General features: G+C 51.1%; 1 protein-coding gene across 12 annotated transcripts; it reads right to left on the bottom strand.

The window, feature by feature from the left end:
* Positions 1–691: 691 nt before the first annotated feature.
* Positions 692–25,407, bottom strand: DLG4 (discs large MAGUK scaffold protein 4). Of its 12 annotated transcripts, none has more exons than XM_079133595.1 (22): positions 25,374–25,407; positions 25,126–25,224; positions 24,813–24,853; positions 16,128–16,292; positions 12,793–12,846; positions 12,588–12,647; positions 12,266–12,390; positions 11,998–12,167; positions 11,728–11,864; positions 11,457–11,601; positions 6,853–7,148; positions 6,582–6,684; positions 6,325–6,439; positions 4,252–4,428; positions 3,974–4,010; positions 3,856–3,883; positions 3,699–3,746; positions 3,516–3,617; positions 2,983–3,155; positions 1,943–2,052; positions 1,377–1,468; positions 692–1,155 (listed from the first exon to the last, which is right to left on the bottom strand). In XM_079133595.1, exons 1-22 carry the CDS (start codon positions 25,390–25,392, stop codon positions 1,049–1,051), a joined length of 2,403 nt encoding a protein of 800 aa, XP_078989721.1. In that variant the 5' UTR covers positions 25,393–25,407; the 3' UTR covers positions 692–1,048. The 12 variants fall into 12 exon arrangements, 11 of the variants coding, with proteins under 11 accessions (XP_078989721.1, XP_078989724.1, XP_078989725.1 ...); XM_079133598.1 differs by having other exon boundaries at positions 12,588–12,638; XM_079133599.1 differs by having other exon boundaries at positions 16,227–16,292.
* Between the last annotated feature and the right edge of the window lie 673 nt (positions 25,408–26,080).

Genomic DNA, 26,080 nt, shown 5'->3' with positions numbered 1-26,080 from the left:
TTCAACAACTCTGTTTCCTTGATTTGCTGCTTCCCTCCAAAGCCCTTTTTCAGGTCACCCTATTCTCTCTGGGTTGAGATGAAGAAGGATCTGAATTTACCAGACCCCATCCCTGGGCTCCCACCCTGTCTCCCTCCACACCCAGGACCCAAATAACCAGGCCACACACTGAGTTTCAAGTATCTGTCTCTTCCTTTCACTCTCTCAAAAGAAAAAATAAATAAATTGCAGAAGGCGGCAGCATTTTCAGTCTTCCCCTGGCTCCCAGACACCCAACCCCTAACCCCTGCCCCCCGCCCTCCCCCCCATATTCCCCACTCCCTAGACCCATCCCTCCCCTTTCCCCCAAAACAAAAGAAAAAAGAAAAAAGAAAGAAAAATAATAACAAAAGAAACAAGGAAGAAAAATCCCAGGGAAAAAATAAAAAAGCCACAGTTAGACCTTCTACTCATGCAACCAGCAAAGAAAAAAGGTAGGGGGCATGTGGAAGGCAGGGGACCCACAGTGGAGTCCCGCTACTTCTCCCCCCAAAAAACCACCTTTGTGAAGAAAAAAAAAAAAAAAAGAAAAGAAAATGAGAAATCAAGGGACATGGGGAGTTATGATGGGGCAAGGGTGACCCCAGACCCTGCCTCAGGAGAGCACGGAGGCCTGTGGCCCTGCATCCCTACAGCGGGTGCTCCTGTAGAGGGCCCTGACTTCTGGAATGTGTGTGGGAGAAGGCGGGGGAGGGCAGGCAGCCCCCAGTGGGTCTGTGTGTGCATTGGGGGCGGGCAAGGGTAGGGATCCTGAGGAGCAAGGGCTCGGAACCAGGAGCCCGGCTCCCTGCCCAGACCCCAGGTTCCTAGGGTTCTGGAGCCCAGTTCTGAGGTGCAGGGATACATGCAGAGGAGTGTCCCCCCTCCAATGAGCTGGATCCAGTTAGAAAGGAAATAAATAAGAAGGGGTCAGAGGGAGGCTGGGGTGCGAAGGACGTGGGCAATTCAGTCCAGACCAAGGGCCCGGGTGATGGAGGCAGGGCGAGTCCAGGCCAAGCCAGGGCAGGAATCAGAGTCTCTCTCGGGCTGGGACCCAGATGTAGGGGCCTGAGAGGTCCTCGATGACACGCTTCACCTTGTGGTAGATCTCCTCAAAGCTGTCACCCTCCACGATGGCTGGGAGTGGGTGGAGCAGGGAGTGAGGCCAAGGGCCAGAGGATGCCTGACCAAGGCAAGGCACAGCCCAGAGAAAGGGGCACCTTTTCCTAATTCCCCCAGCCATGAGCCACAGGGCTGCACCCACCCACAGGGCACCTCTTCCTGAGCCATCCCTGTAGTGGGGTCAACTTTGTCAAATCTGAGCCAAAGTGCGGTGTGTGCTGCCACTATAGCCTCACCTGAGAAACACTCTGTGAACTCCTGCTCCAGCTTGGTGGCTCTGTCAAAGGCTTTGCGGGCTTGCTCCTCTGTGATACGCTTATTAATCTCTCTGTGAAGAAAGAGAGACCTAGACTCTTACCTCCTCCATCCAGGGATGTTAGGTTGCAACTGGTCTTTCTTATTAGGAGCAAGAGGCAAAAAGTACAATTCCTGATATCCTTTGGGGCCACAGATGAGCCCCCACCCACAACCCGCCCCAGCCAGGTATGGGTGTTCCCAGGAGTTTATCCTTCCAGTCTTCAGCCCCATAGAAGGAAGTTAGGCTCTAACTCCCAACTGCCCCTGAGGCCCTGGCTTGCCCCAGCAGACATGTGTCCCAAGAGCTGCTGGGAGCTGTAGCCTGCCTAGCTGAATGCAGGAGAAAAGAGGAAACGCCTGGGACTCCTGGCAATCTCTGGGTTTCAGCTCTCCTTGCAGATCCCCACTGAGGGCTGCTGGAGGTGCTGTCCAGGGTTCTGAGGGGAGAGTTCAACACAGAGGCCTTGAGAGGGAGCAGAGGGGAGGCCCCCAGGACCATACTCACAGCACATTCTCCAGGGAGCGGGGGCGGATGAAGATGGCGATAGGGTGCAGGTGGGCCGCCTGCAGCCGCCGCACAGCATTGGCTGAGACATCGAGGATGCAGTGCTTCCCCTGGGGGCAGGCAGGGTAGGTGGAGGGGGACCAGCAGGTGGTGGGAAAGGACAGACCAGGTGCCAAGAAGGGACACAGAACATGGAAAAGTGGGGACAAGAGGATGGCCAAGGGGGAAATGACATGGATGTCAAAAGACACATGGACAGAGAGTCAGGGTGGGAAGGGGATATGAATAGACAGAGTGAAAGACAGAGAGAAAAAGGAAAGGGAAGACGAACAGCCAAGCACAGAAGGGCAGGGAAGGAAAAGAATGGAGGATGTGATAAAAAACAGAAGGGGACCCAGAAGATGGAGGCAGAGCAGGGTCAAGAGGGGCAGTGGAGAGGGGTGGATGTGGAAGGTAAGACAGGACAGGTAGGGAAAGAAAGCAAGGGAAAAGGAGAAAGGAAGTAGGATAGAGGGAGGAGGGAGAGGAGGACAGACAGAGGACAGACAGATGGAAGGGACAAGGAGAGACAGATGGGAGGGAGAGAAGGCAGATGGAGAAAAAAGCCAGGGAGGGAGTGCAGGCAGGGTGGCAAGCATCAGTAAAAAGAGTAAGGAGAGGAATGGGAGAGGGGCACAGGGACCCCAGGAAAAGGGAGGAGAGGGGAGAGGGCCAGAAGGAAATTAGGAAGCAGGCAGGGACCAAGTTGGAGGAGGTCAATATATGGTCACAGAAAGAGAGAGAGAAGTGGGGCAAGGAGGAGGGGAGCAGAGGAAAGGGACAGATGGCAGTGGGGAGTGTGGGGTCAGGAAGTGAGGGCAGCAGTGCACAAAAGAGCAGGCAGCCAGACAGAGTTGCCCAAGAGGAGAAGGAGGTGGAGGAGCGGAGTGGAGACCCAGCAGGGAAAGAGACAGAGAGAAAGAGAGTTAGAGAGAGCTGGAGGAGGCAATGGGGTGGGGAGAGGGCAGAAGGAAGAGGACCAGGTGCCCACTGGGTCCTACCTGCTCTGCCACCTCTCGCACAGACTGGACACTGGTCCCGTAGAGATGGCTGTTGTACTGGCCAGCCTCAATGAACTTGTGCGCCTGAATGTCCTTCTCCATTTTTTCCCGGGACGATACAAAGTGGTAATCCCGGCCATCTATCTCATACTCCCGCTTGGGCCGTGTGGTATCTGCCAGGAAGTCACCCCAACCCCCCAAAGATCTAACCACCATCCCTCTAGCTTAAAACCTACCTACACCAACCAAACGCCAAAGTGCCCAGTTCATCCTTGGTAGGAGGCCACTGGGAAGACAGAACCACCTCCCAGCACCACCAGGGTCTCCCAATTTCTGGCCTGGGCTTGGTTACTATGTAACGTAAGGGGGGCTGAGAAGACCCCTTCCTCTGAGGAACCCTGTGACCCTCTGCACTCCAATGCCTCCAGGCAGTTTTGCCTATAGCCTTCACAAGTGGGGCTCCTGAAGCCTCCCACTCTTCCACCCCCACCTTCACCTTCACCTCCACCTCCCTCCAAGGCCCCAGCACTCACGGGGAACACAGGATCCAAACTTGTCGGGGAACTCGGAGAGAAGATCGTCATTGGCGCGGTCCTTCGTGGGCCCAAGGATGATGATGGGGCGAGCATAGTGAACTGAGGAGAGGAGCCAGGCTCAGGCAGCGAACAGACCAAGGGAGCAGGAGGGCTGGGGCTGAGGCAGGAGTCAGGGCTCACCTTCCATCTGTGTCACTGTCTCGTAGCTCAGAACCGAGTCTTCTCGACCTAGTGGGAGACAAAGAGTCTTCAAGGGGATCCAAGGCAGTGAACCTGGATCCCCTTGCCTTCCTTGGTGTTCCTCTCACCCCAGGGCTTCCTAGCTGGCCCTACCTACCCTGTGATCCAGAGCTGGAGCCCCAGTCCTAGGAAGAAAAAAGAAGCCATGGGTTGGTTAAGGGTTCAGCTTTGTAAGAACCCCACTCTTCCACCAAACTTACCCCTCCTCCACCTACCTTGGCCTTTAACCTTGACCACTCCCGTCGCTCAACCCTGTGGGATAATGAGGGATCCAGGGTGGGAAAGTGCCTGGTGAGGGGCCTAACAGCCCCCACCCTCTGGACCCTTTGATCCTCAGTGAGGAGCTGTCTGCCCCAAAGGCTCATGGAAACAACAGTCACCAGGAGGGCCCACCAGACAGACCCCAGAGAACCCCCCCTTTGCTGCCCACCCTGGAGAACCTTGGGACCTTCAGTGCCTGGGGCAGGAAGTCTGCAAGTCCCAGGAGCCTCACCGTCGTTTGCTGGGGATGAAGCCAATATCATCCGTCTCACTGTCAGAGTGGACCCGCCGTGCCTGCCACCACTCTTCATCGCTAGCATCAATTACATGCAGCACATCCCCAAAGCGGAAGCTCAGGGCCTGGCTCAGGAAGCCACAGTCCTTTGTCTTGTCGTAATCAAACAGGGCCCTAGAGGGCAAGTGGTTATGGGTCAGAACATGGCTAGGACTCCAGGAAATATGTACCAGACACTCCAAGAACCAGCCTAGAGGTTCTGGGCTAGGAATTTGCAGCAAAGCTTGGGCTGCTTGCTAGTGGCATGCCCACAGGATCACAAAAACTGGGCAAGGATAAAAAGCTCTGCTGTAACACATAGTTGTCATGACATGTATGATATTTCCAGAATGAGAGCAAGAACTCCAGATAGCAGTTTTTAATATGTATGCATGCCACACAATTCCCTTGAATCTGCTCAAATTCATAAGGGAAAAAAGAAGACGAAGGGGGAAAAAAGTCCCTCACCAGCAAACATTAGTTACTCTTATCCCTTATCAGCATCAATCCCCTGTGAGGGAGTCATAAACACTAGGGTTAGGACAAGAAAACAATCGACTCTCCAAGAAATTAAAGATGCAGAGTAAAGCAATGGGACTGGAAAGATGGGAGAGACTGAAATTATTGGCATCATCTGGGAGTCAGAAATTAATGACCCTGGGGACCTACTAGACCCTGACAGCAGAGGGAAAGCCAAGTGGAACCTCAAGTATGAGCCAAGGGTCTAGGTAGATGGTGAAAGAGAGAACACAAGAACCCAGGAGAGACTGTGAGATCAGTGTGGGATGTGTTGAGTATGACATGCCTGAAGGACATCTTAGCAGAGATGGCTAGAAAGTAGATGGCCAATCCCAGTAACTAGGAAGCTGAGGCAGGACGAACGCCAAGTTGAAGGGCACCTCAACAATTTAGTGAAGCCCTAAGCAACTTAGCAAGACCTGTCTCAACAAAAATATAAAAAGAAATGGTGATATAGCTCAGTAGTAAAGTGTCCCTGGCTTCAATCCCTAGGGAGGAAGGAAAGAAGGAAGGGAGAAGGGGAGGGAAGAAGGAAAAGCAAGCAGATGGCCAGAAAGGCAAGTCTGCACTTCTGAGAGGTCAAGTCAGGGCTGATGGCTCTAAGAGACAACTGCAGAGTGGAGTGGCAGATGAGGCTGGGTGAATGGCAGGGCCAGAAAGAGAGAGAGAGACAAGGAGAAGTGCAACAGAAAACTAAGCCACCATGTCCACACTGGGGATAAGCACAAAAGAGGAGTCAATAGGGAGAGGAATCCTAAGAAAGGAGTAAATGCTGCTGAAGAGACAGGAGACAGGCATGAGAGAATTGTGGTCCATCTCCCTGAGACTTCCCACAGGGATGTCAAGACTAAATCAATACTGAAAATATCCTAAAGCTGAGTGCAATGACGTGTGCAGAAAGTCCCAGCTACTCAGGAGACTAAGGCAGGAGGATCACTCAGGCTCAGGAGTTCAAGACCAGCCTGGGAAATATAGCAAGACCCCCATCTTAAAAAGCTGGTATATGCCTGTACTCCCAGAAACTTGGGAGGCTATGGCAGCAGGATCACAAGTTTTAGGTCAGTCTCAGCCACTTAGCAAGGCCCTGTCTCAAAATATAAAATAAAAAGGCCTGGGGATGTAGGTCAGTGGCAAAGCTCCATTGGCTTCAATCTCTAATACCTACATAAATATATATATAAAGAAATCCTTAAAGTCCTATGTTGACCTTTTAAATGACCAACTGTGAGGCAGTCTAGGACTCCTTGGTGAGGGGCCATGGTGCCCTGGGGCTAGAAGGCAAGTGGAATATTTGGGGACAGAAGTTATTTTCCAAATCAGATGGTGTATTTCAGAAGATTAATCTGTGCCACTAAACCTGTGAACAGTGGCTGAGCAATAAGCCTGGGTGTGGGAGCAGGGGAGGGCATCAGGCAGGGTTTAGGGCAAGAGCTGGCTAAGGAATAGGTAATGGGCACAGAGGAAAGAGGAATTCACAGAAGCCCAGAGAGCCCAGCCCAGTAAGACTCTGACCTGATATAGAAACCCCTTTTGGGGTTGCTCCGTAGGGAGGCAGTCCCTGAGCCCAGGCTGCTGTTCATGAGCTGTTCCCGAAGGTCATGGATCTTGGCCTCGAATCGGCTGTACTCTGAGGAAACAAGAAGATTCCTGAACTGTGCTCTATTCTATTGCCAAAACCTCTCTGCCCCACCCCACCCTCACCCCTGCTGAAGGCATCAGTTGAGAAAACAAATTCTGAGCTCACAAGACTGGTGCCTTAGGCCTGGTACCTTCTGGTTTATATTGAGCAATGATCGTGACCGTCTGACCCGCATTCTTGAGGGCAATGGCAGCTTGCTCATGGCTGGCGTTTCGGAGATCAACACCATTAACCTAGAGAGGAAAAGAGGCTGAGTAGCTCCACACTTTTCTGGTCTAAGTGGAGCAGGGAGTAGTTCAGCAGGAGAACCAGGCTTCAACCCACCCAGACCCTTCCCAAGAGCTCTGAGCCCTGCTCGGGGGACAGAGCAGGCAGGTTAGCAAGGGCAGGCCTTCCCTCACCGACAGAATCTGGTCCCCCTTCCGCAGCTCCCCGCTGAGGTCCGCAGGGCCCCCGGCCAGGATGAAGGAGATGAAGATGCCTTCGCCATCTTCACCACCCACAATGTTGAAGCCCAGACCCGTGGAGCCCCGGTGGATCACGATTCGCCTCGGTTCTCGAGGAATGTCTTCCTCCCCAAGCAGGTCCTTGGCCACTGGGGAGTAGCGCCGAGGGGAAGTGGGGGTCATGGCTGTGGGGTAGTCGGTGCCCAAGTAGCTACTATGACTGATCTCATTGTCCAGGTGCTGGGAATAAGCTGAGGGAAGGCACAGAAGGATGAGATGAAATACAAGGAGGGCACCCATCAGCACCCACCAGTCCACTCTCTCCAACAGGAACCAAGAAAGCCAGACTCAGACAAAAAGAAAGCTATTCTGTCAGAGATATTGGGTGATGTAGTAAAGGGAACATCAGATCCAGCAATGTCAGGGGTTGGGAATTTATAGCATCAGAGGTTGGTTCTCTTAGGGGATAAAGGACTTGAAAGTTATGTGTTGTCCTTGATATGCCAGGGATGGTGATGTCAAATAGCAATATTAATACCATGCTTTTTGGGTTTTCTTTCTTTTGGCTGATGTTTCTCTCAAATCTCTTAATCCACAAGATTCCTTTTTTTTTTTTTTTTTTTTTTGTCCCCTCCTCTTGGCCATTTGTCTGTTAAAAAACTAGGTCATTTATCTAAAAAATTTTCCCAGGTCTTATGAGGGAAATTCTAACAGGGAAATTTCTGCATAATTCCTGTGGTCTTATTTAACCTATGCCTCTGCTCTTATATCTCCTGGAGCCCTTATTCTAGAGGCTCCAACAGATTCAAATTCAATATGTGAGTAAGTAGACTTCATAGGCAACACTGTGCACTTCCTACTGTGTCTGTCACAAAGGTTGCAATGATGTCTGCTTATTTTTCAGATGTCTTCAGCCTTGTCTACCCATCAACCTCTCACCCAAGCTTTCACAGTCACTGATGATTTTGGATCTTCATCTGAGACCACCAAATAAGGACATTCTATTTCTTTTTGGGGGTGTGTGTGTGTATGTGTGTTTATCTTTTTCAGATGGGACAACATTAACAGAATTTTCTATAAAGAATTATCCCATGTCAACCTTTTGGTTACTCTAAGGTATAGTTTGTACAGGAAAGGGAGGATGGATGCTCAACTCTTTACCAGTGTTCACAGTGAATGGGTTTTCTAGCATCTTCCAAAGGAACCCAAATTTTTTTTTTTTTTTTTTTTGCAATCTTAGGGATTGAACCCAGAGCCTTGTATATGCTAGGCAAGTGCTCTACCACTGAACTATACCCCCAGCCTACTATTAATTTGATCATAATTTGCTTCTTGTTTTTGTTTTTGAGACAGGGTCTTGGTATATTGTTTGGGCTAGACTTGAGCGATCCACCTGCCTTCACCTCCCATGTTGCTGGACTATGGGCACTTACCACCAAAACTGGATTCCCAATTATTCTTTTTTTTTTTTTTTGGGGGCGGGGTGGAATTGGGATTGAACCCAGGGGAACTTAACCACTGAACCACATCCCCAGCCCTTTTTATACTTTATTTCAAGATTGGGTCTCATTGAATCATTCAGGACTAAATTGCTAAGGCTGGCTTTGAACTCATGATCCTCCTGCCTCAGCCTCCCAAACCACTGGTATTATAGGCCTGCACCACCACACCCAGCTAATTCTTTTTCTTCTGCAGTACTGGGGATTGAACCCATGGGGTGCTCTGTCATAAGCTATGTTCCCAGTCCTTTTTTATTTTGAGGAAGCCTCTAACTAAGTTGCCCAGGCTGACTCAAACTTGTGATTCTCCTGCCCCAGTATCCCAAGTCGCTGGGATTACAGGTGTGTGCCACCACACCAAGCCCCAATTATTTTTAAATATAACTATGACCTCATAGACTTAAACACATTGAATGAGTTTTGACTGAATGGCCAGGAGTCTCTTCAATATGGCTGTGTCTTTTGACCCTAGTAGTCTTGGTTACCTTCCTTCCTTTCTAGTATGAAAGATGTTGAACTTTATGTCATATATTTCTTCCCCAAGATTTGGAATCATTTTCCCAAGAAGCCCAGGTTCCTTTACGTAGATTATGGTATTCAGAAAAATAGTACCACGTGGTTTAAAGTATGATTTCATATTTGGTAGGGGCAGCCACACCTAATTATTCTTCTCTAAAATGTCTTAGCTATTCTACATGTTTTTCCAGTTGAACTTTAGGATCAATCCGCTACATTCCCAGGGGGAAAACAATATTAAATCCTGATTGGGACTGCAGGAAATGTACAGATTAATTTGGAGAGGGTTGAGAACTTCCACTTATTAAGATTTTCCATCCAGAAACTTTGTTTTGTATCCTTCAGTAAAATTTCATAATTTTCTTCATATAACTCTTACATTTCTTGTCATTTATATTTCTATCAGATGACAACAGTATCCCTCCTCCCACCTTCTACCTTGTGGTAATAACAGTCAAACCTGTTATGACAAAATTACCCCAGCAAAATTACCCTAGTTGAGAATCATTGCTTTTGAGCAAGACAATAATAAACAGATGAGACATTTGAAAAGAAAGAAACAACCAGGCACAGTGTGCATGCCTGTAATCCCAGGAGCTCGGGAGGCTGAAGCAGAATTTCAAAGCCAGCCTCAGCAAAAGCAAGGTGCTAAGCAACTCAGTGAGACCCTATCTCTAAATAAAATACAAAACAGGACTATGGATATAGCTCAGTGGTTGAGTGCCCCTGAGTTCAAACCCCGGTACCAAAAAAGGAAAAAAAAAAAAAAAGAGAGAGAGAGAGAAACAATTATTCTTATTTGTGAACCATTTAGACGAAAACATAAACAAATAAACTGAAAAACTCAGAAATAAAACGGGAAGTTAAGAATGTGAAGATAAATAACAAGAAATCATAGCAATGAGAAGATGTACTAGGGAAAAAGTTCCCAACAAAAAACATTCTACAGAGGCTAGGGGAAAAGCTTAGTAGAGCATTTGCCTAGCATGTGCAAGGACCTGGGTTCAATCCCTAGCACTGGGGGTGGGGTGGGGGTGAATCCTGGAAATTCCAAGAACAACAAAGAATCATTGGACCCAAAGATGTCAACAGTACTGACATTAAAAAACCCCAGTCTAAGCTGGATGCAGTGTAATCCCAGCAACTCAGGGGACTGAAGCAGGAGGATCACAGGGTCACAAGTTCAGGGTCAGTCTGGGCAATTTAGCAAGAGACTTTCTCAAAAAATAAAAAGGACTAGGGATATAGCTCAGTGGTAGAGCACCCCTGGGTTCAACTTCTGGTACTGCAAAAAGGGAGAGAGAGAGAGAGAGAGAGAGAGAGAGAGAGAGAGAGAGAAACTTTGTCTAAAGTAATGAAACACAGTAACAGTATTAAGAGGCATCATTGCCTCCTTCCTAAGTTAATGGAGACACTGCAAAATGTTCATTGCTGGCTGCTAACTACTCCTCATTACATTAAGGAAAACTCCTCTGCTCCTACTTTACTGAAAGTTCTCACCCAAAATAAATTTCATCAACTGACTTTCCATATCTATTTAAGATGATTCTATAATTTTTTTCACTCTTTTTTTTTTGGACAGGGGATAGAACCCAGGGGCACTTTACCACTGAACTACCTCCCCCAGTCCTGTTTGTTTATTTATTTTACTTATTTATTTTTATTTTGACATAGGTCTCATTAAGTTGCTGAGGGTCTTGCTAAATTGCCCAGGCTAGCCTCAACTTGCAATCCTCCTGACAATCTCCCAAGTTGCTGGGATTACAGGTGTACACCACCAAGCTCGCTTCTCATTTAATTTTTTTTATATATTGAATCATATTAGGAAATTTCCTAATAATAAACCATCTTTAGTTTTCTGAAACAATCTGACTTTTTAAAAAATATTGTTCTCTTAATATGCTGCCATATTGGGGTTCCTACTATGATACTATAAATTTTTACATTATTCAGAAGTAAAATTGGTCTTTACTTTCCTTCTTTTAGGTTATCTTTGTGACCATTTAAACTGGCCGTATAAAATGAGATATGAAGTCTTTCATCTTTTCCTACTCTGAAAGAGCATAGGAATCATCTATTTTTCTTTTGTTGTTGTTGTTGTTGTTGTTGTTGTTACTGGAAATTTAACCCAGGAAAAGTTAGCACTGAGCTATGGCCTCAGCCTTTTTTGTTTTTTTTATTTTGAGACAGGGTCTCGCTTGCTTAAGGCCTTGCTAAGTTGCTGAGGCTAACCTCAAACTTGCAATCCTCCTGTCTCAGCCTCCCAAGCTGCTGGGATTACAGGCATGCACCACCACACCCAGCTACAATCGTCTATTTCTTGAGAATTTGATCAAATTAGCCATAAAAACAAGTGGGCCTTATACTCTGGAGGGAGAGATTGTTCATCTTTTCTAGTGCTTCTAAGGTGACTCATTTTCTATCATTCTTCAATCACATCAAGAATCAGAGGTTATGTCCATTTCATGGAATATCACAAGGTTATATGTCATGGAGCTAACTAGGATGGGTCATAAGGAGCTTTTGGATTTGGAGGGCTCTCACAGGTTGTGATGTCTGGGGGAGCATAGCTGTCACTCAGGTAGGCATTGCTGGGCTTGGCCACCTTTAGGTAGACAACATCATACGTGTTCTTCAGGGCTGCCACGGCATCCTCATGCATGACATCTTCCAGCCCCACACTGTTGACCTGGGGTCAAGGGAAGCAAAGCTCAGACAGATCGAGAAATGGCGACAAAGCAGATATAGTAGGGTGAGGTAATAAGGATCCTGGGGCTGTCCAGGGTCTACAGGCTAGAAAAGTACAGGTCCTCACCGCCAAGATCTTGTCTCCAATCTGCAATCTCCCGTCCTTGTGGGCAGCACCCCCTTCGATGATCTTGGTTACATAGATGCTGTTATCTCCAGGGATGTGCTGGTTCCCTACACCCCCTGCAATGCTGAAACCAAGACCTGGACGCAAGGAATAGAAGAGGTGGGTGCTCAGCTGCCAGGGAAGCAGGGCTTTATTTATTTTTATTTTTTTTTTTTGGTGGGAGGCAGATAAGGAAATTTAGGACAGGAGTGAGACCAAATGGGTTACTACCTTTAGGCCCCTTGATAAGCTTGATCTCCATGACCTTCTCAGCTGGGGGCTTCCGGCGCATGACATAGAGGCGCACAATTGAGCCTGCCTCTTTGAGGGCTTCCACTGCTGCTGAGTGGGTCACCTCCCGCACATCCACTTCATTTACAAACAGGATGCTATCGTTGACCCTGGGAGCAGCAAGGTGGGCCTGAGCCAGGAGCTTCCTGGTGCCCTGGCCCTCATTTTCAAGCACACTAGCTTCCTAACCCCTGTCTCCCCTCCCCACCTGAGACGACCATCCTGGGCTGCAGCCCCTCCAGGAATAATCTTGGTGATGAAAATGGATGGATCGTCACCGATGTGTGGGTTGTCAGTGCCACCTGCAATGCTGAAGCCCAGACCTGAGTTACCCTGAGAAAAAGGAGGGCAATAGGTCAGCTTCCCTCGCTGTCCAATTATGGCAAGGTGAGTGAGGCAAGGAATGGGTGGAGACTTGCAGCCAGAGCACTAAGGAACATGGGTAAGGGGCTGGCCACCTAGAAAACATGGGAACGGAGAGAGGCATAGGCAGAGAGACAAGGGGACCTTGGAAGGAGGAGCTGGCTCACCCTTTCCAATGTGATCTCCTCGTATTCCATCTCCCCCTCGGTTCCGTTCACCTGCAACTCCAACACGGGACAGAAACACAAAAACAATGAGATGGACATTCCAACCTGAGAACCTGGACCTCCCTCCCCACACAGGGACTTAGGTCCTCCATCCTTCCCTCCCTCCTTCTGCAATGGTCCCAGCCCCAAAATCTAAACAACTCACATATCCTGGGGCTTCTAGGGTGTCTGTGTTGACAATCACAGGGGGAGAATTGGCCTGTGAGGGGAGAAAGAAAATGAAAAACTGACTCAACCTTAACTCAAGAAGGAGCCTATAACCAATCATAGGTTCCATCAGCCTAGCTCCCCTTTCAGCCACTTTGCCAAGCCCCACTCTGCCACCCTTAGGGGCTCCTCAAGGACCCAGGCTTAGCTCACATTTCATATACTCACACACACACACACAGATACACATGTGCATGGATTCAACTCTGCTCAGCTCAGGTCCCCTGCAAATGGAAGGAGGTGTCTGAGGAATGGGAAGGGAGAGACAGCCAGACGGAAAGGGGAGCAGCAGATGGTAAAGAGTGAGGGGGGGGTTGGGGGGAGGGAGCTTCTCACCGGATATAACACCACAGGGTGTTACATGCCTTATGTGCTACACACATACACACCAGGGTTTCTGTCCATCAGGTCCTGATCACCCCCTTCCTGCCCCCTCCCTGTCACTATCCCCCCACATTTACCCAGATATTTTTATAACGCTCTTCCAGATTTGTCCCTCACCTTCACGTACACTTGCCCTAAACCCTGCGCTCTGGGAATCCAGGATTTCCCCAGCTGCAGGCCCCTCCCTCCCCCTCACCCACCCGCCATCCAATCCACGCCTTCCTCCAGGAACCTTGTTGCCTAGCAACGGTATCTAAGCCCAGTCAAGACCTGGGGAGACCCACCTCCAGGAGGCCCTGTCGTCAGGACAACACGCGGGGGAGATGGGCGTGGCCTGGGGGTCGTCCAGAAGCCTGAGCACAGCAGGACTCCGCTAGCCCCGCCTCTCCTGCTCTGGGCCCCGCCCCCTAGTAACCAGACCGAGAGGCAGCCAGGTCTAAGAGGTTTGTGGGCACAGCACATCCTGAGTAACCTGCCTTCCGGTCTCCCCGGCGCCCCTTACCCTACGCAATGCAAAGGACGTCAGAAACGGGGAGTGGTGAAAGACATCCGGGTCCTAGCCTGCACATCTACTCCCTCCCCCGCCTTTATTAAGGAAAGGGTTAACGTGAGGCGTTCCCAGGCCCTTGACGTCAGTCGCCTAGACGCGGCCGGGTCTCTGGACTCCTGGGCGGGGCCAGCTTCAGGCCAGTCTAAGTCCTAGGGGCTTCCCCAATTGCCAGGGCAACCAAAGCCATGTCTCTATGGCAATAGGGGGAGGCAGCGAAGAGCCTTCTTCCAGGGTCCCCAACCTATTTCCTCCTTAAATAGATACCTGGGGCCAACCAAGTAAAAGGATTCCCCAGGCTCCTTCCCACTTTTCCCCTCCAAAGGGGCCCTCCTCTCTCCTACTCCTATTTCTCAATTCTAGAAACTGCCGGTCATTTTCAGGTTCTATAACAGATTTCACATCCATAAATCTACTGACGCCACCCTCCCAACCACATCAAACGCTTTTGTCCAACCAACAGCCACAGACTGCCAAAATCTCATCCACATGTTCATCCCCATCCCTATTCTAAACCCTCCCTGATGCCCCATGCATCCAAGATTCATTCATCCTTATCTCTACTGCCATCCAACACCCTCCATCCAGATTCCTGTACCCTCCCTTCAGTTTCCATCTTCTAACCCCAGCCTTCATTCTCTATCCACTTCCAGGTCCCTATTTCAGACCCCTGTCCCATCCTTTATCAATCTCCTGTCCTTACCCTCCATCCCAATTTGATTCCCTAGAGAGGGAATCAAATGTTAGCCCATCTTCAAACCCTCAAGATTCTATCCCCAAATCACTCCTTCACTTCTCAACCCACTACCCATCTGAAAATTGAGACTTCTCCTGTCCTACAACTGAGGCCTTATGCTGAGAAGTCCTGCAGCATAACTAGTGGCCTCCAGCACTCTCCCTCCACTCCTGTTTGCTTCCTGAGTTGTGGTTCCAACACTCCCTGGCACCTCACTACCTACCACCCCTCAAACTTCCCTTCTCTGTCTTCCTCATTCCTGTTGACAACTTAGTGGCCCCATCTTGCAAAAGGCATCTGGAATTTTCCTTTATTCCTTGAAGCCACAAAGTTGCATTCAAATGCTAAGCACCATCCCCATTTCCAGGGCCTTGCTTTCCTTCCTCTGGACCAGCTCAATCCACTGCCCTGATCTCACAGTGTCATCCCTGTCTGTCCCCTTCCCACCCCCATCCAACTCCTTCCTGCCACTTCCAGTCCCAATGGGGGACTATCCCTGCCTCATATCCTCAGTTCAGAAACCTCCTCCCCATTTCTTGGTGTAACATCAGCAACCTGCCCCTTTCTGGGGCTTCCCACACCACTGACCCCCTCGTTGTTCTCAATCTCACAGCCTGCCTTGTGCTCTCCATTCCTCCTCATCCTGTGTCCCCAGAAGAGGACACTGAGGGGGAAGAAGATGGAAAGTACACTGGAAAATAGAAGGTCTCAGAAATAAGGCCTCTCAGGACTAGAGAAGAGAAAGCACACTGAGCAGAGAAGGAGGGGAAGGGGAAACAGGTGGTGATGAATAATAATGGGGAAAGCAGGGGAAAGAAGGAAAATATGGGTAGAGGTGAGCCCAAGAAGAGGAAAGAAGAGAGGAACCAGGAAGGATGAAACTGGGAAAGGGGAAGCTGGCTGACCAAGGAGAAGACTGATCAGGCCTCCGAGGACTGAGCAGGGGATCAGCGAGGTGGGGAAGGAGATGCGTGGGAGGAAGAGAGAGACAGCATCAAGAACCAGCCAGCAGCCAGCAGGGAGGAAAAAGCCGTGGATGGGGAGGGAGCACAGGAGGGGAGCAAAGGCTGGGGCAGAGGAAGAGGCAAAAAATGCCCCACTACATGAAGTCGCAGGCCAGACAGATGGAAAAGGCTGGAGACTCAGGGACAGGGAGAGCAGGCCCAGAGGCGGAGGTGGGGGAGGAGGCGGGAAGGGACAGGAGCAAATGAGGGCATCAGGCGCTTGGAACAGAGCTCTGGACACAGAAAACAGAAGCAACCGGAGGTTGGGGGTGTGAAGGAATGAAGAGGGCCCTGGCGTTGGGGGCCTCTGGGGGATGCAGATGTCTCCATAGGCGCACACAGCGCTCAGACAGACAGACAGACACACACACACACACACAGGCTCCGTACCCACTCCCACTTCCCTGACCTGTATCTCCTGGTGGGACCAAAGTGTTTCCAGCGCCCCCAAACGCCACCTACCCAGGTCCCAGGAGCCCCAGATGCCCCCACCCCAGTCCCAACGTTTCCACCATAGCTCTTGCCCTACCGGCCCATGGGGGTTGCTGCAGCTCCGAGGCTCCGAGGGCCGCACTGGGGAGGGGGCCGCCAGGGTCTCCTACCTTGAGAGGGGAGAGGTGGGCATGGCCCACGACCCCGTGGACGGCCTCGAGGTGGGACAAGTTCCTCTCCGCCACGTGCACCAGCTCGGGGGCGTTTACCTGGTTGGGGAGGTGGGCCGGGCTGTGCTCCAGAGGGGGCGTGTCTTCATCTTGGTAGCGGTATTTCTGGGGAAGGGGACCGAGGCGTCACTGGGCCGGCCCAGTGCCTCAGGCTCCAGACCGCCTGCCCCAGCCGCCTCCTCTTCCTCCAGCCAGTGCAGTGCGGAAGGCCCTGGGGCCTGACCAGCTCCTCCCCCTCCCTCTCCTCCAGCCCATTGGTTCCCCTCTCTCCACCCTCCCGACAGCCCCCTCTCCCTCCAGGGCCTCAGCACCTCTCTTCTCTCCCTAAGTCCCAGCACCATCCCCCAACTGCTGCTCCTCATATCCCAGGGCCTTGGCCTTCTACCCAGCATCCCCTTCCTTGGGCATCCGTGTCTTCACCCCTTTTCCAGGCCTTCCTCCCTCCCTCCTTCAAGAACTCTTGCCCCTGACCCTAGTACTTCTATTTCTCCACATCCCATCCCCCAACTTCTTTGCTTCCCTCATCATCTAAATCCCACTCCCATGTTCTAGACTCCCCCTCCCATACTTCACTTGCTGCTCCTGCTCTGCACTCCACCTTCATCACCTCAGTCTCCCCATTGCAACCTCTACCCTATGAGCAATTGGTTTTCCAGCACCTTGCATGCCTGAAGCAGGGACCAAAGTCAGGCTCTTCAACTAGAAGGCATTTGGCATCAGCCCTCCAGGAAGGACAAGGCTAAGCCTGTCCCACTCTTCCTTCACTGGCCTCGCTTGTTCCCAAATAGTCGGCAAAAGGACCCCAGAGCTAGCTGCAACCTTACAGTAGTCCACAGCCCGTCCAGCTAATCCGGATGTACTAGAAAGGGATGTGATGGGGGAGGAAGGGGAGGAAAAAAAGCAGTAGGGCTCAGGAGTGACACAAATGAATGCCAGGCCCCCTGAGACCACCAGGGAAGAGAGTAGCATGCTGAACCTCACAGTGAAGTCAGGTCTCCCTCTGGCCTTTTGGGGTAAAAGACCCAACATGTCCCTAGACTCCCTGCCAATTAATCAGTGCTATCTCAAGGGCCTCCAGTGCTAGCTTCATAGGAACACCAGTAAATAAGATTAACTGGGGGCCAGAGACAGAGGTAAAGGGCAGATGAAGGCAGCAGTGAAGGACAACTGTGCCTCTCTGCCTGGTTCCTTTCACAGCTGCCTCTGACCTCCTGTACCACTTCCCTCAGGAGTTGACCCCCACAGTAGATGGGTCCAGACTCTAGGTTCAGGGGAGGAGGTCGAGGGTACCAGATGCAGGGCTCCTTGGGGACTGGAAAAGACAGAATACAGCCATCAGTGCACATGGGGAAAAGAGGCAGAATTTCCTCTCAAAAGTTTCTGAGAAGCTGAGAGTACCCCAACATTTGAGGGGCAACAACTGCAAGACCAAATAGGAGGAAGCTTATCAAGGACAATGCCTGGTATTGGAGTATGATTCTAAACATCAGAATGATGAACCACACCAAGGATGTAATTCAACACTGCTGTAGGATAAGGGTGAAGTGAAGAGAATTAGAGGAGGAAACCGGTCCTGTCAACACAGATTCTCAACCCAGGACACAGAGACAACTAGAATTAAGAAGTATCTGGATATGGTTAAAGAGCTTTAAAGAAGAGAAATAGGGGATCGCCAAGTCTGGGCCATGGATGTGAAGAGAGAATCCTGAAGTCCAGAGGTTAATACCATGGGCACAAAAAGCAGAGAGGAAAGTAGGAGTAGTAAGCAAAACAGCCCTCCTCAAAGGCTGAGCTGTCTTGGGTAACAGTGCTATGAACTGAAAGAGGTTGTTCACTCCAATCCTGAGAAGGTGGTCTTCAGCCTGGACAGTGCACAAGCCAAGGGACAATGCCCTGGAATTGTGGGGTCTAAGAGGAAGGGAAAGAAACAGGCCTCTCTTCTCACTTTGCAAGGTCCCCAATTCCCTGCAAGATAAATTAGGCTAAAACTTGCAGTTCCAAGTTTTGGAGTCTGGGGGAGGGTTTGAGTCCAATGTCCTTCCATCTTCACCCCACTTCACAAAGAATTCACATATCTGATGAAGAAATGTCAGGTTGCACCAAAGAAAATGGAAGCATGAAGAGACACATTTCATGGTTTATTCTAGAGAGAAAATGAAGGTAAACTTTTATCACAGTGAGACCTTAGGCATCTCTCTCCCTGCCCAATCCCCATGGGAGTGGGGAGTGTCTAAAACTAAGGAAAAGGCTTTTTGGGATTCTTAGTAATATGAGGAAAATGAGGAACACAGAATGAAGAACCAAAGGTCCCAAAATGTGGTTGGAGGTTAGGCCCTATGTTCATCCCCTAGAAAATTTTCAATGTACACATAGTGAGGGGGAAAAGAAAGGAGAAAGGTCTGGAAGGACTGGGGTAAGGACCAGCAATTCTGAAACTGAAAACTGAAGGGTGGAGCTGTCAGTACTTCTCAGTCCTGGATTACAGGGTGACTAAAGCAGGACAGAAAGGAGGACCCCGCTCCTTTAACCCACTGGATATTTAGGGCCTTGAGCTGTGACAGCTCAGATACTACTGGAACGAGTCTGCACCCCGAACACATTAGGGTTTGACACAAGTAAAAGGCCTGGAGGGACATATACGGGCTTGCTGTTGTTCTTCCCTCTTGCCCGCCCCCCACCAAAGCCCCAGTTTCACGAATGACCTGGAACAGAGGCTTGCACCCCAAAACAAGGGTGTGAGTTAGTGGATGATAAGAGGGGCGACCCACTGCGATTGTCCCCAAGAAGTTGCAACGCAGAGACCCCGAGCCAAGCAGAGGCAAAAGCGACAGTACTTGAAGCTCGCACCCTGAGATTTGGGGGGTCCAGGAAGAGGGGAGCAGGGCCGGATCCCGTACCGCGGCACGTACCACGCAGAGACACATGGAGGCGAATCTGTTCCGAGCCGACATGGAGGAGGGGAGGGGAACTGAGGGAAGGGGGCGGGTGGGATAGCAAGGGTCCCGGGTTGGGGGAAGGGGGAGGGGCAGAGGGGCGGGGGCTGCTGCGGCCGCGGCGACGGGAGGCTGCGGCCGGTGGGGGGGGGGGGGGGGGGAACGGCGCCTGCGCAGTACGGGAGAGCGTCACGTTGGGAGAGAGGGGTGAGGGGAGACCCTCTTAGCCACCAACTTCCCTGGTTCCAGCTGTTTCTCTAGGACCTCACCTTACATAGTATACTCCTATTCTGACCTTTCTACAAATGGACTCCAATTTATCTGTCTTGTTCTCAAGAACCCCTTACCTCACCTATTGCCCTGTCCCCAAATCACCAGGCCCCTAAACATTCTAAAACCTCAGTGAACATCTCTGTATCCTAAGGTACAGAGAAAGAGCCAGCATTTCTCCTTCACTTATACGAACTCCTAAGGGATCAAAAATGCCTCTCCCAGCAGCCCCCACCTTAAGATTGTTGTTGTGACCAGCAGACCCCCAGACTCCAAGACATCTACTCTAATCAGCATAGGTCTGTCTCCCTGTAAGTCCAGCCCCACCTGACAACCAGACAATACTTCTTCAAGAGTGCCTTCAACTTAATATATTCTCCCTTTCTAAATTATATCTGCCTTCGATCCACTATTAGAGAAGTTGAAATTAGTGCAACTCTTACCTTGTTCTAATATAAATATCCAAAGTCTACCAACGTTGAGGGGGGTCACCTGTCCAAACTGCTGAATCTAATGATACTCAGAACTTTCTAATATACCAGTCCCACACAAGAACCCAATTCCAGGGAATATTTAGTCTACCTTAAAGCAGACCCTCCCAATTCAACTGCAATCTCCTCAATTTATTTCCAAACCCTTATGTTAAGGAGGTATTTCTCTATCCTTTGCTTTACCCCTCAAATTCATAATTTACTTTTTTCTGGTTGCTTCCTTACATCTCAACATTCCCTCCATGATTCTGAATTCATTTTGTTGGAAGATCACTCCCAAATATATCTTCCCTACACTCAAAATTCAAATAATATTCACCAAAGTAAGATTTGGACTGCAATTTGCTGTGACCCACACATCTTCCAGAACATCTCAAACGAACTGACTCAGGTCTCTTCAGAGGCTTCCATTTTCTCCCAAACAACTGAAACTGAAAGGCTATTTTTTAAATATTCTCCCATTGAACGCCCACTTTTCCAGCTCTTAAAACCCAGGAAAGGGTCTCTTCCAATTGGCTGTCTGCCTTCTATAAAATGCCCACCCATGGCAGAAATGACGATTTCCCTAGAATCTCGCCCATGCGTTGATAGGCATCTACTAGATGCGCCCCCAAAATGACCCCCAATGTCCTAGTTTCCTATCTGAATAGAATGCTTGACTCAAAATTCCTTTCCAGGACAAAAAATGCACAGGCCCTACTTCTCCACCAGTGGGCGCTATAGCCCATTAAGACCCTTTCCCATCCCCCATTTCCTTTTTCCCTCCATTTTCCGTTTCCCCGTTGCCTGGCAACACAGCAATCAAGGACTTTGGTGTCGCCTAGCAACCGTCTCCCTGGAACATAGAGCTGAGGTAGGAGGGGTGCTCTGATGAAATCTGAACAGGACTCCATCTTAGGAAAATTGAGACGTCAGATCTCCTAATCCTGGATTCTCTTTACCAAAGACCCCCGCGAACTGCAGTTTAAGGACAACTGCCCCTCAAACCCGGTCTGCTTTCGGCGCTAGGGACCACGCCACGCCTCTCCTTTCGGTCAGCCCCGCCCTCATTTCGGTCAGGTAATACAGCCCCTCCCCTTTCCGAGGGTTGTTGCCCGCCTCCTCCGAGAGTAAGCCAGACCCCACCCACCTGCCTCCTAGAGACCACGCCTCCGTCCACTTCCCGCCCATTCGCTCCCCCGTCCTCGCCCACACTACCCTTCCGCCACGCCCCTGTCGGCCAATGAATGAGGCGGTTGGCCACACTGCCCCGCCCCCCATATCTTAGCTTTGCCCAATAAGGACCACCCGGAGGGTTTAACCGCTTCGCTTCCGGGGTCCTGGCCAAAAACCCTTCTTTTCTCCACTTAACTCCCACCCCTCACTTATTCTGCTCCGCCCTCCGCCACCCTCGCCCGGCCCTCAAGTCCGCCACGCAACTTCAGTCGTCGCCGGTTACCATGGCAACGGCGGCAGCAGCGCGGGGAGAAGGGGGAGGGACGGGGGCGGAGTGGGAGAAAGAGACGCTCAGAGACAGAGATACTGGCGGAGATAATAGCAACGAGTAAGACTAAGTGATAGCTGTAAAACAATTTGCACAAAGCACAGGGCCTAGCACATAGTGACGATAAACAATGCTCCTTAAATTACTGCGGGAGTCTATAAATATAGGCATTGAAAAATGAAAGGTCGTCAGACTGAGGTGGGGAACTCAACGACCATAAAGCTTGATCACTCCCTAGCCAGCATTTTCGGGGGGGGGGGGGGGGGGAGGAGCCATGTGCCCCCTGCTGGTTGCTCCTCGGTTACCCTTCGTTGCCCTGAATAGAGATGAACCACAACTCCCAACAGTCCGAAGGGCAGCAACACTCCAACACTGAGGGATTCTGTGCCTCAGGGTCTTATGGGAGTTGGAGTCTTCGCCATCCCGAGACTCAAGTTTTGCGGCCAAGGAATGTGCCAAGCCTAAGTCTCCATGCCTCAGTAAAATCCCAAATGCATGATCCTTCCTGCAAACCTCCTTCCTTCAAGGATGCTCAACCCTGCGCTCCATCAAAAGAGGTAGAAGTCTGGAGGGGAGAATGAATAAGACCCATCCACCCACCCAGAACAGCCACCAGGGCAGGCAAACCCCTTATCCTTGCTCACATTAATGTGTTCACGTGTGGGAGCAGAACCCACACATTCCAACGAGCTTTCAGTATACACCTGTACACAAGGGACCACAGCTAGGGAGCCAAGGCCAGGGAGCCAGCGTAAGTGCAGGAGACTGAAGGAGCATCCAATCACAGACATTGAAAGAAACCAGAAGAGAGAAACTGAGGTACAAAAATCAACCAGGAAGAAAACCGAAAGCCTACAGAATGGGAGACAAGCAAGTAGCCCTGGTAAAGAGTAGGGATCTGGATGTAAAGGTCCTTAGCCCTCAATCTCTTCCAGTCATGCTCACACGTGCACAATGCATGTGTACACACATGTGTGAGTTTGTGGCAAGGAACATGTGTGTCCTCAGCTCCCTCCCATGAGAAGCTGCAGTTCCCACTAAATATAACCCCCTCCCCAGCCTGTGACTCACACGGACCCCGCCTCTCCCGGCCCCCACTTCCTGTCCCACCCCCCAACCCCCAGCTGCCTGCCACCCGCCCAAGCCTCCCTCCATACACCAGGCATCCAGCTTTCCAGTCCCAGAGTCTGGAAGCAAGGACCTAGGTATTCTGCATCCCACCAAGAGCTTGCTTGTGCTACCCATCCAAGATCACCTGCCCTTTCCAGTCTCTAACCACGGAGACACCCTTGTAGGGAACCCCACTACTGCTAGCCTTGCCCTCTTCCTACGCCTTTTCATCCTACTAGCCTCTTCACACCAGTAGCCTCAGTCATAAGTCCTCAGGAACTCTTACATCCAGGTGCTCTCCCCTACCTTGATCCCAAACATCAGGAGTAACAGTCCCCCTCCATCTGCTCTTCTCTTTCTTGAGCAGGACTAAATGCAGTGTGGGAGGAGATGGGGATATTTGGGCACCAGCCTGGGAAACCCTCAAATTTTGTACCATCCTTCAAGTCCTGCTTCCCAAATCCCCTCTCCCCAAACCTCTCCTCCTCTTCACAGGAGCTGGCAACCTCAACTGCTGCAACCTTCTAGCTCCCATGGGAGAACCCGAGTCCTAACCTCACCTGGCTCATTCCCTCAGGTAATTCTGTATCAGGCCCCAGCCTTCTGACAACTCCCAACTATCTCCATTCCATATGATTGAACCCCAAATTAATAGTTCCCTCAAATCAAGAGAGCACCCCCAAATGTATATGCCATGAGATGCTTGTTCTATAGCCTGAAGGCCCACCCCTTCCTTGCGAGCTGACACCCCCAGTCCAGCCAGGCACTCTCAACCAATAACCTTTAGCCTTATGCCAACAGCCCCCCAATACTGGACAAGACACCTGGAAGCCAGCTTTTCCTCCAGGAGGGAAAATAAGCCCCCCACACATATAGCCCACCTTGCCACATACAAAAGCAGGACTCCCATGTGAGCCAGGCTTCTCCTTAAATAAGTTGCCCTCAAACATCGCTAGTGAACCCCAAAACCCATCAGACCCTGAAACCATGGAATACCCCCAAATTTTCATTTTTCTACAGGTATAAAGGGATCACTCCAGGGGGCACCTGTGGCCAAATCGAGCTTTTCTAGTATGTGAACCCCCAAACTGAATTATGACCCCCAAATACATCTTCTGATGCTCTCACTCTAGGGCCTCAGTGCCAGATAAGGCCTGTCTAACCCCTCCCCACAAATTCACATGCTCCCTCCAGTTTGTAGCCCCCCCATCATGCTTACCTTGGTTGTCACTATACAGAGACAGTCCATGTTGGGGGGCCTGGCCGCGGCGGCGGGTAAGGGGCTCTGACTTCATTGGAGTTTCGTTCCTCCCCTCGGTGGGTTCTCACCCCTCCCCCCTCCGCACCCCACTTTTGCAGGGGGAGCCAGGATGGGGGGAGGGGTGAGAGGGGAAGGAGGGGGTTGGAGAAGGGAAGGGTAGGGGAGCGTGGGAGGGAGAGGAAGGGGGCCCTAAAAGGGGCTCCCCAGTGGAGGGGAGGGGGCTTGGGGAGCACACCCCGATTCTCAGGAGGGGCGGGGGCACCGGGGGCTGATAGCCCCGAGGTTCGGGGGCTGGGGCATGAGCTGGGGTGGGGGAGGGGAACTGGATTTCGGGGAGCCCCGGGGTAGGGGGGGGGTTTGCCAAACGGCCAGGGGCTAGGGGCCGTGGCGGGGGAGTGGGGTGGGGGGGTTGGAGATGGCAGCGGCCGAGGGAGCCGTGGAGCCGAGGAGGGAAGGGGAGAGAGGAGGAGAGAGGAAGCAGGGGGAGGGAGGGAGGGAGCTAGGAGCCAGAATGGGGGGGGTGCCTTGGCAGAGTTAACTCCTTCGGTGCCGGCAGGAACCCGGATAATGGGAAAGGAGATAGAAGCAGAAGCAGAGAGGCCCTAAGGCAAACATGGAGACCTGGCCAGCCTCCAAAGATGAGAGCAAGGACCATGAGGATGGATTTCATTTGTTAGTGAAGGAAGATCCCACAGTTAGGCTGGGAGCACCCGTGGTTGTTTAAATACTGGAGGAAAGCCATGGTAGGGGGTAGGGTGTGAGGGAGGGGCAGGCAGGAGGGAATCCCTGGGGGCTTAGTGCTCCCTCAGGATTCACAGGAGGAAGCCTGAAAAGTAATTATGTCCTGGACTCTAGTGCCTGAAATTGGGGCAGGCAAAGAAAAGAGGGAAGAGGGAAGGAGAAGAGCTACAGGATCAATTGCAGAAAGTGCATTCTCAGAGCCCCCAAACCCTGGGCCACTGACTCAGGATGCTGTCAACAGGCCCCCCAAGTCTGTTTAACACTGGCAAGACTTTGCTCCCTCCTCCAACCCTGCCCACTCCCTCAGGAGGCAGGCACCCACCCCCACCTCCTTACCTGAGTCTCTGAGATGGAAGCCTCATAATAGTCCAGGATGTCTGTCACAGGAGCAGAACTGAGTTACCCTCCCCCATTCCAGGCCTCTCCAGACAGCCCTGCCACCATCACTGCTGTCTGGCAAGACAGGAGCTCCTTCAGCCAAGACTGGTTGATCCTGATGGAGGACTACTTGGGGATGACCCAGCATGGGGTTCCAGCTTGGACCAAATGCTCTCCAGGCTCCCAACCAGCCCGGAAGTTCAGTACTTGCCCTCACAGGCCCAGGCCAGCCTTTTCTACTGTGTTCCCCCAGAAAATTGAGGCTACTCACCCAGCAAGGCCTGGAATAGGTCACTGTGCAGCACCGTGAGGAGTGGGGGTGCCCACCGCAATAGTGGAGGGGCGAGGAGCCAGAGGGCTGACCTGGGAGCTGGTGAAAAGCAAATGAGGGAGGATTGAGACTAACACTGGTCACCTTAGTTTCCCCAGGCTTTTCTATGGAAAGATTTGGGGAGAAAGAGCCTTGAGTCCCAGCCCCCGCCCACTATGCTCCCCTCCACACAGACCCCTATTTTTCACCTCTTGGTCTCTGAGACATCTCTCTCTTCTCTCACTTTAATCTCCCTAATCCGCCAGGATTGGAGTTGAGCTGCCTTGTCCCCACCCAATTCTAGGTGTTAAGCAAAACAGGCAGTCTCTGAATGGACTCCTTAGGTTCATTCCTCCTTAGGTCCCCAGGAATCACTTTGCTCCCCTCCCCAAAGTCAGGCACAATAAGCTACAGTTTCCTGAGGGGTCAGAAAGAGGGACTTCCCCACAAAAGCTCCCAAAGCTCAAACAAAAAAAAAAAAAAAGGAAGCTGAACCCAGCTCTCTCCTTCCCAGGCCTGACTCCAGTAAGAATCGAAGAAAGAGGGGTATGTATTTCTTGGGACTTCTTGAGTCAGAGAAGTTTGGGGAGGGGGCACAAGAGCATGAGAATTTCTACAGTTCCTCTTAGGCCTGGGAAGAATCCATTTGCCCAGAGGTCTAGCCTGGGCACAGGAGCTCTGTAAAAGAAACATAGCAGAGGGATGTCAAGGAAACTCTCTCTCAGAGGCGGTAAGGGAGAGGCAATGAACTCAGGAGTTTCCTCCTATTGTGCACTTTTAGGTGTTTTGAGAATCAGTGACACCTCCTAGGTCTCAGGAAAATTTGCTTGGGACACATCTCCAGCTCGAGTCCCTCCCTCCCTACAATTACCCTCCACTAGGATTTCACAAGGAGCCCGAGAAGTGGTCTTTCTAC

Source organism: Sciurus vulgaris (assembly GCF_902686455.1).
Source record: "Sciurus vulgaris genome assembly, chromosome: 3".
Taxonomy (NCBI): Eukaryota; Metazoa; Chordata; class Mammalia; order Rodentia; family Sciuridae; genus Sciurus; species Sciurus vulgaris.
The sequence above is the reverse complement of the archived record's forward strand: the minus strand, read 5'-3'. Positions and strand labels throughout refer to the sequence as shown.

Excerpts from the sequence above, each read along its gene's own strand:
- DLG4 (XM_079133595.1), bottom strand. Across the intron at positions 11,602-11,727 it reads TTGGAGACAAGATCTTGGCG|GTCAACAGTGTGGGGCTGGA; the intron begins GTGAGGACCTGT and ends CCTTGACCCCAG. Across the intron at positions 3,884-3,973 it reads GGTCAAGGTTAAAGGCCAAG|GACTGGGGCTCCAGCTCTGG; the intron begins GTAGGTGGAGGA and ends TTTTCTTCCTAG.